Source organism: Athene noctua, chromosome 11 (genome assembly GCF_965140245.1).
Source record: "Athene noctua chromosome 11, bAthNoc1.hap1.1, whole genome shotgun sequence".
Lineage (NCBI taxonomy): Eukaryota > Metazoa > Chordata > Aves > Strigiformes > Strigidae > Athene > Athene noctua.
In genome coordinates, this window is record NC_134047.1 from 15,335,528 (window position 1) to 15,353,085 (window position 17,558).

The window sequence follows — 17,558 nt, forward strand, 5'->3', positions numbered from 1 at the left end:
GAGGAAGGAAGCACTCAGCCTGTGCCTGTCCATGGTGGCAGCAGAGCCTCACTTGCCTAAAGAAAGACTGGGGCTGATGGATTTGTCCTGTGCAGTTAATAGATGTGATGATGTCCCCAAAGGGTTTGGGATCTGTTGATGTGAAAAGCTCCAGATACACACTAGATTCTTGTTTTCTTTCTTCCCAAATCTAGTAGGCTATAATGTCTCACTAAGCTGCAGTGCTGCTGTGGCTTGGTGGTTGACTGTCAAAGCAAATGTCCTCGCAGAGCATTCTCGGGCAGCCCTAAAATATCTGGCTGCGGTTTTTGTTCAGCAATAAACTGATAACATCGTTATCAACATGATAAAAAAATGTAAATGCAGAGCTGTCTTAGTGTTTTCAGTTAAGAAAGTGCTGTGTTTCATTACTGTCTATTTTTAACATGCAAAAGCCAGCTGCAGTTAGATGTAAAAAGAAATGTTCTGGAGATCATTTGTGAAATCGCAGATGGTCTGTTGTGAAACTTTTACACCACACTGTCCTGTGTGCCGAGAGCCATCCTGGTCAGGTCTGCTTCAAAGCTGCTGTTGCCCAAAGCTGGGGAAATCTCATGGTTTGTGCTGGGACCCTCTCGGAGGATGCGCTGTGCGTATTTAGCACGTGCTTTTGATTCCTGGTGTATTCTCGGTGGTGTCTATTGAATTGTGTACTCTTGGGCTTGGTATTTTTGGTGTGGGCATCCTGCTGTGTGTCCTGCTGTGCATTGTGGCCCCCAAACAGGTATGCAGTGATGGGCCATATAGATTTCTCCTTACTTTTGTGTCTTGTGGATGTCCCAAGTGCACAGGTTTCTCTCCATAAAGCACTTCTGAGTATGGGGGCTGTGTTTCTGCCCTGTTGTCTGGGGCTGGTCCTGACAAGGTACTGGCATGTTTCTAAAACGTTCTCCTGCTCCTTCTCTTCAGACCTCAACAGCAATGGGTTCATCTGTGACTACGAGTTGCATGAGCTCTTCAAGGAAGCCAACCTTCCTCTCCCTGGGTACAAAGTGAGAGAGATCATCCAGAAGCTCATGATTGACAGCGACAAGAATAAAGATGGGAAGATTAGTTTTGAAGAGTTTGTCTATGTAAGTGATATTTCTGAATTTCCAGCAGCCTGGGGGGACCCCTTTTAGACAAAGCCAAGGAAGCAGGTAGAAGAGGTTGAACCTGGCTTCTCAGCTGCTTATCCTCATCCTAGTTTTCTTTCTACAAACTGATTGATCACTTTTGAGGACTTGCCATGTAAAAATCAGTTCTTTGTACAGATCTCTGCATATGATCAGTCTTTTGTGCTGTCACTGCCAGCCTTTAGATTTAGACAGAGGGGAAATATGTTGTTTTTTTAAACAGAAACCAAAAGGAATCCACATGCTTTTCTATTTGAAAACATTGTTAGAGGCCAAAAGACCATTTCCACATGAGGTGACAACTGGAAAAAAAGACCTCCAGTTCTCCAAGCTTACAGTATTGACTGGAAGCTACTCACTTTTTCCAGGCACATAGATGAATGCTTGTTTTCCCAGTGAAGCAGTATAATTTCCTTTCTCAGTTTAATGGGACTACAAGTATTTGCTAAAGACCTGAGAGAGCATTTCAAGACACACTTGGAGATTAGTCCTAGATGCTGATCTAGGAAAACTCAGATCTCTTCCTTGCCTTAAAAGGGAAGAACAGGAGTAAGGAGAAGCTAGAGGATGTGTCTAACCTTCAGCCTTTTTTTGGTAGAAATAGGTCAGAATTTGAAGGTGTTTTTATTTTTACAAAAGCACACTTCTGAGGTACTGATTCAGTATCCATTCCTTCATCCTTTTTATACTCTGATGGAATGCTCAAAGAGTAATAAAAGTATGTGCAGTACATTGAGGGAGCTGTTTTCATGTCAACTATTTTTCTTTATTTTCTTCTATTTATCTATATATATTCTTTATTATATTTCTTAATTTATCTTCACCTTTTATTCCTTAATTGTTTTCAGACCCTCTGAACTTTTTGAGTTCGGAGTCAGCTAGTAAGTTGGAGTTTGCAGTTTGTGAACACTTGCATGCTGGGTGCATGTTTCAGCTGTTGGTTTGAGCTGGTTCATAACTAACTTTGCACTAGGAGGAAAGAAATAAATCTCTTCTGTCACATTTAAATGGTACCAATGAACAAGTAAACATGAAACGTCTTACAGGCAACTAAGCTATACAGTAAAAGCAGTGGTTAGTTTTAGGACTTCTACAAACATAACTGCTGCTGTTCTCTGAGTATTTTTTCTGGGGTTTATGGTACAAAGGATGACATGAACTCCCTTGAGGTTGGGGCCAAGTGACTTAGTGGTACCTCAGCCTTAAAGCACATGTTTTCAAAGAAGTAATTAGTCCAGCAAATTTTAAAATAAATAAATAAATCTGTATCAAAATATTTTTTTTTAAAACCACCAACCAGAAAACCCAAAACTTCTGGGTTCTCGAGTCTTCACTCAGCTCTACCTGATCACTGAGGAGAGCAAAACCTCTGTGCCATCAGGAGATGGTTTAACTGCACTGCATCATCATCTTGACTTGCCACCTTCCCTGTATTTAAGGGATGGGGAAGGTAACTTGTGACAAGCAGCAGGCTGGCCCTGTGGTGACACCTCTGCAGCCAGATGAATAAGTCCTCCGCTCTTTTTAACAGAAGCATTTTGCTGTTCTGCTTTACAGGGCTGTTTCACTGCCTTTTTCTGGGTAGTGTTTAGAGAATCTGCATATGTTTCATTTGTGTTTTCAGTGTGGTTGAAACTAATCTGGTTACATTTTGAGGGAGTTACAGTAGGCTTTTAAGCTGTTGAATATATTTTTTTTCTAATAGTTGCTCAGTTCTGCAGGACCTCAGGGCCACTAATAGTAACATACAGCCTGCACAAATGACACATGTCATCTTTCTGCACTAAAGCATCTCTTCTGCCCCCAAACGTGAGGGCGTTTTGTCAGCCCAAGCTTGCTGTTGGGGAAGGAAGAATCCTTACCTGGAGCGCTTGTTGTTACATATTATTGCAGATTTCAATGTTATACACTTAAAGAGAATTGTTTCTTGGGTTGTGGACAGTCTTTTGTGTGAACTGAAGTCACAGTCACCTGAGCATCTGGCTTATGCAGAAAGGTTAAAATTGCACAATGGCTTTCTCAACTTTGGTCCTGTGGAAGCTGCTGCATGTGTACCTGCTCACTGTAGACTGTAAAGATTTCACGTTTTTTTTCTTGTGGTCTCTTGAAATCTACTTCAAAAGGTAAATGTATGTGAGGTACTTCATGTCTACTGCTTCTGTTTCAAGAGGCACTTGCAATATGTGTTTGAGAGTGGAATGACTCTCTACCCACTATCCATGTTAAATTTAATACCACTACACCCTTGCTGGGCCCTTCACATTCGGTGATTTTACTACAAAGTTTGCTTTAAAGCCAAAAAGAAATAGCTTCTTCTGTGGTCCTTTCATTTTATGAAGACAAGTTTTTCTTGTCTAACAGAGCACTTTCAATTGTAGATTTTCCAAGAGGTGAAAAGCAGTGATATCGCTAAAACATTCAGAAAAGCAATTAACAGGAAGGAAGGAATCTGTGCGATCGGGGGGACCTCGGAGCTCTCCAGCGAGGGGACACAGCACTCCTACTCAGGTATTGCTCTGCCTTTCAGCTCCTCTCTTGGGTGAGTGAGGGCCATGTGCCAAAAGCAGTAGATTTCTACTGCCCTGCTGTGTGAGCAGGACAAAATTGAAGGGTAATGCAAGATTAGCAGTGTGCTAATTAAATGTATGCTTATTTGTTTTGTTAACTGCTTGCTGTAGAAGCCCTTGTGTTACACTTAAATATAACAAAGTTGTTGAGAAATTAGTAAATAGGAATATTCTGGTAATTGGAAGTGAATGTGATATCTCTTTAAACTTTGTGTGACTAATGAAATAGTGTGTTAATGATAGTAGGGCTTTTATTTCCCTAGGCGATTGTACACTGATTCTTTTGGGAAAATCTTTGCTATGTTATAAAAAATCCTGTATTAAATTTACAATTGGTTATCTTTAGAGGAAGAAAAATATGCCTTTGTAAACTGGATAAACAAAGCCCTGGAAAATGATCCTGACTGTAGGCATGTTATTCCAATGAACCCAAATACAGATGACCTGTTCAAAGCTGTGGGAGATGGGATTGTGCTATGGTAAGTCATGATGGCTCCTGAAATAAAAAAAAAAAAAAAAAAAATCACCAAAATAACTTCCTAAAACTCTACTTGGGGAATTTTCATTCTATTCTAGGCTGGTTTTGTGACGTGTGTATAATGTTTTGCATGTATAAAAAGGGGCTCAGTCACCCAGGCTTTCATTGTCATTGTGTGTTGTTTCAGCTTTGATGCCAGCTTCACAAGCTGGTGTTTTTGTCTAGGCTTGAGACTGAGTTTGCTGAAGGGGAGAAGGTGCTTTGTAGGAGCAGAAGTTGTCTTGGTGCAAACTCAGCCTGATGCTAGATAGCTTGGGGGAGGGCAGATGTGTTAAATAGCCCATTTTCTTGGATGTTTAAACAGATGGTAACTTCTCCCAGAATGTAGTGACCTTATGAATTAACCCAGAATGGATTTTCTGGGAATCCTCTTGTTGCTTTTGATAATGACTGCACAGAGTTAGTAAAGTAAATTATTTTGCTGCATGCTGAAACCAGAAAGCATCCCAGGCTTCTTCTAGATATGGGGATACTTTTGGTTTTGTGATTTTGATTTGGTTTTTAAATGTAAGTGAATTAATATAGTGGAGAACTGGTTCAGCCTGGAATTTCAGTAACTCTGTTAATACATAAAAGGTGTTTAGTGGGCTGCCCATTACCTTTAATTTATTTTCTTTGTTTTCTTCAACTTATGATTTCTTTGTATATCCCTAGTTTAAACTAGTTCAGGTCTTCAGGCAAAGTCTGAGCTGAGCAGAAAGTAGTTCATAATATAAAGCAAAAACTTGCCATGTTTTCTGTTGACTAAAAATTTATTGTGCTCACATGCTCCCCACTGAGCTCTCAAAGTGCTTGCACTTTTTTGGGGCAGTTCTTTCTTGCCAGCAGTAGTACACTTCTACGATAGGAGGAAGCGTGTTGTCTTACTAGAATCTGCAGTGGATGTCAACAGAGCAATGAGTCTTCACTAGTTCAGTGACTATGCTGTGAATAATTCATGTGCTCTTTTTGCTCCAGCAGCTGAGATCAGTAGTGGCCAGTATAACATGTTTAAGGTTTCAGTTTTAGCTATTAGTTCCAAATACATTCTTGATAACATAAATATTAACTTCTGATTTATACAACCTTGATTAAAAAAAATACACAAAACCAAACAGACAGAAGGAAATGTACTGTGGTGAGTATTGTAACACTGCATTGAGTTCTGTTGAGATTAAATACTAAATGTTGTTCAAATATTATTGTTTTCTTCCTACCAGCAAAATGATCAATCTTTCTGTTCCGGACACAATTGATGAAAGAGCAATTAACAAGAAGAAACTCACACCATTCATAATTCAGGTATAATACATTTCTGTATTTTTTTCAGAAATTCATATTCAGATAGAATTAATGAAAACGGCATGGTGGCTCGAGGCGTTATTGTGGAACTCTGGAGAGGAGCGAGTTTTGTAACTTGAGTTTAATTATTAAAGGCAGTTTTGTACTGTGCATAATTGACAGTGCTGTGGGTACAGTTCAAAAAATAAAAATGCTAACAATGACAAAATGGGTAAAATGGCTGAAATGCTGCGTGCATCTGATATTGATGCAGTGATTATATACAGCACTGTCTTTTTTAAACAATGTGGTTATTGGCACTGGCTATCTATGCGTCATGTCATAGTCTGACAGGTTGTTTTTGCAAGAATGCCTGTGTGTGCGTGTGTGTATAACTTAACACTTCTCTAGCCTTATTCTTGTTGACACCACTAGATGCGACTTAACTCAGAGGCTGAAACTGGATACCAGAGGCTGAAATTAAACCCTGGTGCCTAGTTCAGTTCTTATTGATTCAGCCTGCTGCCACCACAGCTTTGTTAAAACTTCAGCAAGAGAGCAGCCAGGAGTGTTTCCTCTGAGCTGCTGCTGTTGGAGCAAGGACGAGGGGGGGAAATCTCCTTGCTGGTGCTGGATGAAAAGCAAAGCATCATCTCCCCTGGCTGCATCTCACTCGGCTGTGTTGTTCACAGGAGAACTTGAACCTGGCGTTGAATTCTGCATCTGCCATCGGATGTCATGTTGTCAATATTGGTGCAGAGGACTTGAGGGAAGGGAAACCCCACCTGGTCCTTGGGCTTCTCTGGCAGATCATTAAGATCGGCTTGTTTGCTGACATCGAGCTCAGCAGAAATGAAGGTAAATGAAACTATAAATGAGTACTTCTAAAGCATGAACACTGCATTGCTTGCGCTGTCACCTCCAGCCCCACTGCTGCCTCTTGCCTCCCCTCCTCTCTGCTGAAAGGGGGGTGCTTGCCTTGGGGTTCATCAGGGCATGTGCCAAGCTGAGTGCTCTCCAGCCTGTTGTAGCTCTGAAGCAGGTTCAGGCAGGTGGGTTGTGCCATCCTGGTGTAATGTGTCAGCCTTGGAGAACTGGCTGAGCACAGGTCTGTAAGTCGAGATGTATCTTGGCTCAAGCCTTGTGGTGTGAATGAGCATGTTGCTTTGAGATGCCTTGGCCTGGGCAGGCTTTCCCAGTGTGCTTTGGCCATAGGTGCATAATGGTGCTGGGAGGTGGCAAAAGCTGCTTTCATCCATTTAGGATTCTAGACAACTGCACATCTTCCTAAAAAAAAAAAAAAAGAAAAAAAAAAAAAAGGCTTTAGCTCTTTAAGAATGTGTTTGCAATGACTTGGTTCTTCTAAAATCCTCCTCGCTACTGTCAGTGATGCAGCTGAGGTCTTGCTTCATTTTTGGCAGTGCCACAAGTGGAGAGTGCTACCACAGGAGAGTGGTGCTACAAGTCTCCCCCTGTGCTCACTTGGTCCTGCATGACAGCATCCAAGATTTAAACTTTTCAAACCCTTCAAAGAGCTCTGTTATTCCTGCATGGGCTATCAGAGCACCCAGATAGATGGAGGGGCTTCAGTATTTTTTATATAAGTTTCCCAATCATGAAGTGGTAATATTTGCTTAGATTGAAAATTCATGGCAAAGGAAGCACTGACCAGCTGAAAGGGTGCTTATCTTGGTTTCTCTGGCTTTTTATAACAGTGCCTATGAAAAATGCTTGGGAAAACTTTTTCACTGAGATAGAAGTATATTTACATTTAGCTTACTGTCATCATCTTTAAAGACTGCATGTAAAATCCAGAGAATTTTGTTATACAAGAAATTTGAAAGTATTTTTTACACAGTTTTTTACATCATTCATACTCTTCTCTATGTAACAACCAACTCAGGAAAACTCCACTAATAACCAGTGTATTTTGATTTAATCAGTAGTTGGTATTGTCCCCTCCCTTCTCCCCCGGAAATGTTGATGCAGCTCTAATTCTGGCATGCAGGTTTGCCTCTTGAAAACTCTGTCCTTCCCCTCACAAGCATTTTTGTTCTAGCACTGGCTGCCTTACTTCGTGATGGTGAAAATCTGGAGGACCTTATGAAACTATCCCCAGAAGAGCTGCTCCTAAGATGGGCCAACTTCCATTTGGAAAACGCAGGCTGGCACAAAATCAATAACTTCAGCTCAGATATCAAGGTACTGAGAGCTCTCCTGGCCCACACGTGCCTGGGGAAAGGCTGGGAGCAGGCCAGGGCTGTGTTTGCATGTGTAAATGAGGCCCTTCATCCGTAGAGAGGACCTTTCTTAACCTTAATACACTGAGTGGGCTTAACAGGGGCTTTATGGACAGTATATTTAAGGTACTGCAGTGGTGTTCTCTTTTGCCGTGAGGTTGAGCCCAGTGTTGAACTGTCTGTTTCCTCCAGTGCTAGTGAGATCCTGCTGCAAAGCTAATGCGTGTTTTAATCAAGTAGGAAACTGGTATTACTCGTGTGTTTTCAAATGTTCTTAATCCATCTTTTTTGATGGAAATAATTTTTCACGGGCATGCAGCTTGGCCAGGCAGGATAAAATGCTTAACTGCATCCCTGGAAGAGTGTATGACTTGGCAGGTGATAGTATTTTATCCAAAACGTCATGGGTTGGAGAGAGGAAGGGAAACAAGACCTCTTATTCTCTACACTTGGCTGAGTAGAAATGGGAGCGGGAAGTCTTACCGCTATTTTTCAGATCTGAGGGGGTGGCTCTCTTCTCTCAGAACTAGTGAGAAATGGAGTGTGGTAACTCCTGATCAGTGTGGGATTTTGGGACACTGGTCTCAGCGGATTTCTGGAGCTTATTCAAATGGCCAGCAGTTTAGAGGAGGAGAAAGGGGACTGAAGTGGATTCCAGGTTAAAGCACTGTTGAGGTGGAGAAAAAAAAAAATTATGACTGATGTTCATGGGGGAGCCCAGCATATGCACATGGTCAGTCTTATTTCCAACTTCAAAATTATTTACAGTTTTGCTGATAGCTGTTGGCTTGTCTGGTGCAAACCATATGCTGAGGTCCTTCTTAGTGCTGAGAACTTAAAAGGACTTACAGTTGATAAATAATTACTGTGGCTATTTGCTCCTCCTAGTTTGTGACCATCCCTGGCCTCCCTCCTTCAAGCTATCCTAACTAATGGGCAAGCACAGGAGAAAACATTCAGACTGCTTGTAATCAGCTTTTTGCCTGGACTTTGTCTCTGCTAAGCCATTTTCATCATTGCTGCAGTAGGAATGACTGCCTTGTTAAGGGATTAGAGCTGTCTTGGTGCATCTGGGTGTGAGGGCGATGAGAGTGAGCAGCAGTGGGGTCACTGCCTCCTCCAGCCATTGGAGAGAAGGCTGCAACACCAGAGCCTGCAACAAAGACACCTTTTGAACAGTTAAAACCCATAGTTTTAATCCTAAATGTTTCTAACCTTTTTCCTTTCTGTTTCCTTTTCTGCTGCCTGGATTTCTGCCATTATGCTCTCTTTTAAGCTTACAGATTTTGGTAATTCAGTAAAGGTACATAAGTCAATTATGCACAGTGACTTGTTCAAGATGATCTTGAAATGAATTGTTATGGTGTATTCACTGCTGTATGGGAGACCTGAATTATCTTTTTCATCCATTTCAGGATTCCAGAGCTTATTTCCACCTCCTCAATCAAATTGCACCTAAAGGGCAGAAAGAAGGAGAGCCTCAAATCGATATTAACATGTCAGGTTTCAATGTAAGTATTCAGGCTGTCGTGTCCTCATGCTGTACAGTCAGGAACTACCTGTACGCTATAATAGCCCCATGACATCTAGTTAACCTGGTATCTTAATTTCTAGAGCATGTGAAGTGTCAGTGGGCATGTGTGTACCTTGGGTATGTGCTAAATAAGCGGCTGTTGCAGGCCTGATCACTACCCACCAAGTAACACGTATGACTGAGAAATCATGTGACCACGTGGTCAGTTTGGGAGCATTCTGACTCTGCTTTTGAACCACTAAGCTCAAAAAGCATAGAAGTTGGAAAGTATATAGACTTAGAAAGTACCATGCTAGGAAAAATATCAAGACAAACCGGGACAATTACATCCACAGCAGCAGGGATTAACCTGCGTGCTTCATCCCTTTGTTTGATTAACAACTGGTGCCTAATGAAGGTGGCTGGAGTTGTGACATTGCCCCAGGTCACAGTCAAGAGTTTTCCTTCTGCCTTGTAGCCCTGTCTCTTCCATGACAGCTCTTGTCCATTGCATTCCTGTCAGGAAAAGGATGACTTGCGGAGAGCGGAGTACATGCTTCAGCAGGCAGATCGACTTGGCTGCCGGCAGTTCGTCACGCCGGCTGATGTGGTCAGTGGCAATCCCAAACTGAACCTGGCCTTCGTTGCCAACCTGTTCAACAAGTACCCAGCACTTACCAAGCCGGAAAACCAGGACATTGACTGGACCCTACTGGAAGGTGATGGCAGTATCAGTCACAAAATAAGCAGGAGAGAAATATCTAAAGTAAACACTTGTGTCACAAGAGGTTGTGCTCAGTGGAAGGATCTCCACTGAATTAACACCTATGATTTGAGGCTTCAGTGCTGCAGTGGTTTGGGGCAGATGAAAAGGATACTTGCCAGACACTTGTTCAGCTGCTCTGACCCCAGTGTGGAGCCTGAGCCTGTAAGAGCACTGCCAGCAGCCTGTCAGTCCCCATGCCAGGGCTGGGAAGTTAGTTTTGCCATTTCCTGTGGTGGGCAGGAGCACCTCATTAGTGCAGCAAGATGTTCGTGGCAGCACTAATTGTTGGCAGAACTGGGATTAGGGTTTTGGCTGCTTGGTTTCCAGACAGCTAACACCTGTGTGAAAGACCTTCCTGCTACTTTTTCTTGCAGAAAGTGCAAAAGGCATGATCTTCTGACGCCTGGAGAAATCAAACTGATATCCAAAACTAGATATCAGGGCAACCCTCTTCCTTTGAAAAAAATTGTAGTAGAAAAAATACCCTTTTTCTGCTAGAAAACCTAATCAATGAGCTATGCTGCTCAAAGCTCCCTCCCTTGCAAGGTGGAAAACCCTGTGTGGCTTTGAGCTTGCATAAACCTGTTTTCTCTCATCTAGGAGAGACACGTGAGGAACGGACCTTCCGCAACTGGATGAACTCCCTTGGCGTGAACCCCCATGTAAATCACCTCTACGGGTAAGCATGAGGCTCTTGGGAGAGACCCGACTAGATCAGACTAGAGATGTGCCCACACCAGTGTCCTGTTGCCCACAATGCTGAGCAAAGAGCTTGAGAAATGGTGATGGAGCGGGAGATGCTACTGTACCCTTCCTGCACTTGGCACACCAGCAGTTGGCTTTAAGGGCTGAAGACTGTTTTCCCTTATCTTGTGTAAATTGGTACCCTGAGATCCCAATACATTTAGATCTGCTTGAGCAACTGCATTAGAGCAACTGGAACTAAATTCCCTGTCACCTAATATTTAGGGCTTAACCAAGACATGGTAGATGAGAAACAAGATACTCTGGGTCCTGGTAGTCAGTGGAGAGAGATATCTATGGATTTTATGTAGCAAAATTTGTCCGTGGATCTGTTGCTGATTCCCATGCTAAAACCTGCTTTAGCTCAGTAGCTAGCTGATACTAAGCTTGGAGCATTTCTCCTGCCTTGAAAACTACAAAATGTTTAATTTTTTCCTTTTTAGGGTTGTTGAAATTGCAACAACCTGTAAAGAGTAGTAATTATTTATGATGTAACAAAGTCAGAGTGCATTTAAACCTTGAAGCAATGTTTAATCAATGTTTTCCACTTCAGCGATCTCCAAGATGCACTGGTAATACTACAATTATATGAAAAGATCAAAGTTCCTGTTGACTGGAATAAGGTTAACAAGCCTCCGTACCCTAAGCTTGGAGCAAATATGAAAAAGGTTAGTATTTCAGAAGACTTTAAAAGGAGCCATGGACACTAAAAATTCCTATTGGAGGCTTCCAGCCAAGTGAGTGTATTTGTGAGTGATTTTCTGTTTAAACTCTTTTTCCCGTGCAGCTAGAAAACTGTAACTATGCTGTAGACTTGGGAAAGCATCCAGCTAAATTCTCGCTGGTGGGCATTGGAGGACAGGATCTGAATGATGGAAACCCAACGCTGACACTAGCCTTAGTCTGGCAGTTGATGAGAAGGTAGGACCTGTCTCAAACGTGTAAAACTTGTGAATAAAGTACAGAGTTTGGAAAGTTTTTTGCTACAAGAGCACTGCAGCACTGGAACGGGTCACCCAGAAAGACTGTAAATGCTCTGTCCTTGGGGGTTTCTGGGACACAGCTGGACAAAACTGTCAGAGCTGTTCCTGCTGTACGTGGGAGGCTGGAGCAGAGACCTCCAAAGAATGCGCTGGTGGATCTGTGAACATCCTGCTGACCAGGATGACTTCTCACCTGCTCAAGTCAGGTCTACATGCAGAAACCCTAGGCAGGAACATTTACACAACTTTCATGTTCTAAGTTTTAATTGGAAATTGAGAGAGAAAGATTCCAAGGCTGCTTTATAACCCCCTTCTGCATTGGAATGGAAGAAGGAGAAACTTGGTAACAGATAAAGTTCACTGTCCTTTTTCTTACTTATTTCTGAAGAGTTCTAAGATGATGTAAATAGATATTTGCAAAAGAGCTGCACGGTAGCTCCTTCTTTGGCGTTAGAGGTCAGAATGCTAAACTGTGAGTTGATTCACGCTTTTGTGTGTGTAATGTGTTACCCCTGTGGAGCAAATGGTCAGTGGTGAAATAGTTTAACGAGTGTCCTGAGCCCAGGCAATTTTATGAGCTCATATTAGAGGACTTGAAAGGTGAGAAAGTCTTAATGTTTTAACAGAAATCACACTTCAGATAAGATAGATGATTCTTCCTTCTTGCTAAAGGAGGTTAAAAAAAAAAAAAAAAGTCTGAGCTCTGCTTATGTAAAGACTTTCCAAGCTGCAGTGGGCTCACATTTCATCCTGACTGCACGCTCACCAGGGCTTTGCCCAGACTCTGTGCCTAATCTTCTTCTTCTCTGCTGGTTCTCAGGTACACGCTGAATGTCCTCGAGGACCTGGGTGATGGTCAGAAAGCTAACGATGACATTATAGTCAGCTGGGTCAACCAGACTCTGAAAGAAGCTGGCAAGTCCACCTCCATCCAGAACTTCAAGGTGCAGGTTCCCCTCTTGCATCTCAAAAGAGATGGGTGCCCAAAAAGTATTTCCTTGGCTGGAGAAACAGCAGAGACATCTTAGAAAGGGATTTAAACAGGACAGGATTCGGTCTGTGCTGGGAACGAAGTTGTTTCAAACTAGCAGAGAGGAGACTTCTTAGGACTGCCTGTGGTGGGGTGTAGTGGTGGGACGTGAGAGCTGATGGGGTGACAGAAAATGGGAGTGTGGTTGGGCTCTGGGGCAGCGCTGGGGGCTGAGATGCTGGCAAGCACAGGGGCTGGAGCTGGCGAGCATTTGTAGTTCTTGTCAGTGGGGCAGACCTGCTGCCTCCACATTGGTTACTGCTTAGTATTTTCAGAGCCCTTGCAGTAAATTTCAGTGATAATCTTGTAGTATTACCAGAGGAGAAGTGGCAGTTTGATTTTCCGTGTGGTCCAGCTGGGAATAATCACCAACACTGCTGCTTTGAAATGGCTGGTTTAAAGCTTGTTGTGTTGCATGTTGCAGAGCAGCTGAACTGAGGTGAGAAATATGCTTTAAGGATTAGACATTCATCTTTACTTGTCTGTTCCTCTATCTCTAGGACAAGACTATCAGCACGAGTTTGGCAGTTGTGGATTTAATTGATGCTATACAGCCTGGTTGTATCAACTATGACCTTGTAAAGACTGGTCATCTATCGGAAGATGACAAACAAAATAACGCTAAGTAAGTTTGCTATCTCAGAAGCTGTTTTGCATTGAAAGAGTGCACCTTCTATGCAGGGCCTTATGCTACAAGTTTATTACTGTGGTTTTCAACTTTAACATCATACCTTTTAGACAGGCAGCACTTCTTGAAATCTAATTGCTGTCCTGACCCATAACGCTGGAGGGAGTAGTTGGCTGGACTCTTGCTTGTTGAGAGAAATGCGCAACAGCCCAAGCATTCCTTAGCAATGATATTCTGTTTCTCATGTGTTTGTTCAGGCATATGAAGTGTTCAGCTGGTGGCTCAGGGTTTTGAAATTGAACCCTTGTATGTCTCATGTCTCGCTGAATTGCAATAGGTTGTCAAGTTTAAAGTGTGCCTATTAAAACATGCCTTTGAAATGCATGTTCTGTGACTGTTCTGCAGTGGCAGAATGACAGCAAAGTTTCTTGCAGATAATAGTCTTGCTTGATTATTCTTAAAGAGCAAACAGACAGGGAAATGTAACTGTTAGCTGATTAATCTTTGGTTGTACATGCTAGCATTAGCCCTAACAAATAATTACAGTTTTTTAAACTGTTGGTTAAAGGGCACTTGACACTCAAAGGTCAACTTCTCCTTAAAGACACTTTACTGTGGAAAAGAAATACAATGAAAGTTCAAAAGAACATTTATAAATCAAACAAATGTGGTGTGATTTACTATTGCACATCTTGAATCTTAATAAAGAAGATAATAGCTGAAATTTGGCTGGATAGGGTAGGAACTGACTTGTCACTTATTGGTAGCAGTCTCAGTGCTGACCCACTCATCTTTCCATGGTGAATAGGTATGCTGTGTCCATGGCAAGAAGAATTGGTGCCAGAGTTTATGCTCTTCCAGAAGATCTTGTGGAGGTGAAACCGAAGATGGTCATGACCGTGTTTGCCTGCTTGATGGGCAGAGGAATGAAGCGAGTATAAAAGGGTTGATCCTTGTAAAGAAAAAAACCCAAAATGCAACAAAAACCCAACCTGCCACCCTGGGTGCATGAGTAGCAGAACAGCTGTGACCACGTTGAAATGCTGTTGACCTAGGAACTGTTGAAGTTTAAAGGACTTTGTTTTGCTTTGCAAGACAAACTCTTACCAAAATTCTCAGGGAGAGGAGTTATAACCAACAGACTTGCTCTTTTCCCAAAGGAAAGTTTAACTTGCCAAGAGCTCACAGAAATGCATTCATAACAGACCTGCATCTTGCAATACTGCTCTGGAGCTGTTTTCATTCCGTTATTTCTCAGATACTTGGTGCGTGGTTTTTTTTACTCCTGAGGGCTACAAGATGGTTGGTATGAGTTATAATGGAAACAAATCTAATTTCTATCTGCAATCCAGTTTAATTTCTGTCATATGGTCCAAGCATATTCTAGGTTTGACCACTTCCTTTACTTTGCAAATAAAACTACAGTACAAGTTGGGACCTGCAGGCCAGCTCGCAATGCTAAATGAGAAATGTGTAATTAGGAAGATGGATCTTCCTCTGGTATTCTGTGTACATGGTGCTTTTTTTATACATCTAACTATTTTGATTACAAATAAAGCATGGCAGGTTTTTCTCTTGCTGCTTATAAAAAGAGGTTTTTTGGTTATTTTGTTTTTTTTTTTTTTTTTTAAAGTGATACTATATATGAGAATACCACCATCCTTGGACCTCTCGCAATAACATGATATCATGTTGCTGATGGCACGGTTACACCTGAGAATGGCAGTGAATGCATTTTTGTATGCACCTTGGTTCAGTTCTGTGCACCTAGAAAATAATTTTTACAAAAATCTGCATGAAAAATATAACTTTTTTATTTAAAATGCTGTTGGATATAAAACCATACTACATTGTGGGGAGGTTTTGTGCAGGGAAGAAGCAAATGTTAAAAGAAGCAGGGTTCAATAAACTGAACAGCAAATGTGCTGGAACATAAAACTATTTTTACAGATAAAAGGAAGCGTTGTCGCCAAAGAAGGAAAATGCTGTATCCATAGGATTTAATATTATCTTGCTTTGGCAAGCTGTTTGCTATATTTTGAGATCATATTGCTATTCCAAGCTATTCCAAGTGATGTAATATGGTGGCAAAGCATTAGTTGAAATAAAAACATTTAAATACGTGCTTCTCTCCTTATTTACAATGACCCAGCATGGCAGCCTGTCGTCAGCTTTTAGCTTTGCTTTGGTTGATCTTTTTTTGCACCAGATCCACTGATCTGTAAGATACCCTAGAACTGGGGTGTGCTTGAGGAGCTCTTGTTTTTCAAAATGGGCACTGGCAGTGCAGTTACTCTTAACCTGTGTTTTGGTGAAGCTTTGCTTTTATGGTGGCTTCTGTAAAACCTTGCTATTGAAGTCTTACCGTATGCCCACCAATGATGGTGTCTGTGAGTGTAGGGGAAGAGCCCCATTAGGGCAAAACCCAGAAGGGGGAAGAACAGTTGTTCTCTGGCAGGGACATGCCGTCTAGGCTCATTTCCAGAAACCCCAGGTCTGGGGGCGTCGTGGCAGCTGACCCAAGTCTGGTGTGCCGTGCCAAGTCTGAGTCTTGGGGTGCCGTGGTGGGAGAGGGGATGCCCAGCAGCCCCTGGCTGCTGCAGGGGGGATTTGCCTACTTGCCATGTCCAGCAAGGTTGGAACAGGGCTGTGAGTGCTGGAGGGACGTGGTGATCCCAACACACTAGTTCTTTCACTCATGCAACCCATGGGTGAGAGCCTGGGTGTCTGGTGAGCTTTGCCAAAGCAGTTGGTCTGACAGCACAGAAGTCCCCAGAACCACCAGTGGCTTTGATGAAAATCAAGTTCAACTTGTGTGAGACTGGTGTCATATAATAAACAAACTTCTGTGACCTTAACTCTAAACCTGGTCTGGGTTGTCCCCCTCCTGACCCGTCTGCAATGATTTGGTTTTTTGTTTTGTTTTCAGTGGTGGAAGCAGGTAGGTGTGTTTTGTGCAACAGGCATGTTGCAGTTTGTCTGCTGATGGAATGGGGATGGGTTTGTGCATTAACCCAGATTATAGGTTGATGCACGGCCTTCTCCTTGGGCATCATCTTGGGCAAACAAGGTGGCACAGCTGTGGGCTTAAGTCACTTCAAAACTCCCACAAGCCAAATGTTTGGATGTGTGTGGGAACCCAGCTACCAAATATGTCATTCCCCATCCATGCTCCAAACCATCCTATGGTGTGAAGGAGCTCTGTTCCAATGCTATGTTGTCAGTGCTCCTGAACCATGTATGTGGTTGCGTCCTTGCTTTTTAAAGCAATGGGGGGGGGGGGGGGGGGGGGGAACAAACCACAACAACAAACAAAACCAAGCCCCTTTTACTGTGACCTTGTCCTCCATGAGAAGCAGATCCTGCTGGAATTTCTGTTGAAGCAGATGTTAAATAGATCGTCTGGAGCCCATGGTAAGAATTGCACAGCTTTGCTTTGTTCCCCTCTTTGGGTGTTTCAGGTAATGAAGTGTAATCATATTAGCAACATTGAGGCCCACAAGGCTCTGTCTAGGCAGCCTGGTGGGGTGGGTGTCTGTGGGTGCTGGATGAGTCCCCGGGGGTGCAGGTGATGCTGTAAGCACACAGGTTGTGCAGTAGAAGCTCCCAACGTGTGAGACCTTTTTGTTTTTGCGGCCAGATGCACAGGTCCCCTTGCAGTAGCAGGCAGTGAATGTGTCTCTAATATAGGAGCACCAGAGAGAAGGCTGAGGCTGGGTGCAAGTGGCAGGTTCAGGGACAGGTGCTTAGGCCAGGCTGTGCCCCTGTGTGTACCGGGGTGTGGGGTGACCTGCTCAGGGTCAGGAGGCCAGTGGGGGCAGTTTGCAGTGGGGAGGATGGGCTCTCACTAATGCTTGAAAATGTGGAGGGCTGTGATGCTTTGGGAATCACAAGTTAGGGACAGGAGAGTGTGGAGATGAATTATTCTTAGATAATCTTTTGGGTTTAGTGCTTGAAATGTTACGTATTTATCAATTTTCCTTGCTTGGTTTGAAAATGGCCGAGTGAGATGCTGCTGCCTCCTCAGCCTCACTTCTCTGTTCAGAAATCTTCCTGTGCCCCTCCTGCTGCTTCCAGCCTGCAGTGCCACGTGCCATCTTTCCTCATCTTTCATGGCCAGATGTAAATTTGCTAT

At 42.9% G+C, this 17,558-nt stretch overlaps 1 protein-coding gene across 5 annotated transcripts in view; it reads left to right on the plus strand.

Annotated features, from left to right (window-relative positions):
• Positions 1 to 15,540, plus strand: part of PLS3 (plastin 3) — a 53,309-nt gene extending 37,769 nt beyond the window's left edge. For 4 of the 5 annotated variants that reach the window (XM_074915241.1, XM_074915244.1, XM_074915242.1 and 1 more), the window contains exons 3-17: positions 949 to 1,112; positions 3,533 to 3,662; positions 4,068 to 4,200; positions 5,459 to 5,540; positions 6,212 to 6,377; positions 7,579 to 7,721; positions 9,036 to 9,062; positions 9,175 to 9,270; positions 9,796 to 9,991; positions 10,639 to 10,717; positions 11,336 to 11,450; positions 11,570 to 11,703; positions 12,586 to 12,709; positions 13,296 to 13,420; positions 14,232 to 15,540. In XM_074915241.1, the coding sequence (XP_074771342.1) occupies positions 949 to 1,112; positions 3,533 to 3,662; positions 4,068 to 4,200; positions 5,459 to 5,540; positions 6,212 to 6,377; positions 7,579 to 7,721; positions 9,036 to 9,062; positions 9,175 to 9,270; positions 9,796 to 9,991; positions 10,639 to 10,717; positions 11,336 to 11,450; positions 11,570 to 11,703; positions 12,586 to 12,709; positions 13,296 to 13,420; positions 14,232 to 14,364 (1,847 nt within the window). In that variant the 3' untranslated portion in view covers positions 14,365 to 15,540. The remainder of the gene's footprint in view (positions 1 to 948; positions 1,113 to 3,532; positions 3,663 to 4,067; positions 4,201 to 5,458; positions 5,541 to 6,211; positions 6,378 to 7,578; positions 7,722 to 9,035; positions 9,063 to 9,174; positions 9,271 to 9,795; positions 9,992 to 10,638; positions 10,718 to 11,335; positions 11,451 to 11,569; positions 11,704 to 12,585; positions 12,710 to 13,295; positions 13,421 to 14,231) is intronic. The other variant, XM_074915245.1, reaches the window with a different exon arrangement.
• Positions 15,541 to 17,558: the final 2,018 nt, after the last annotated feature.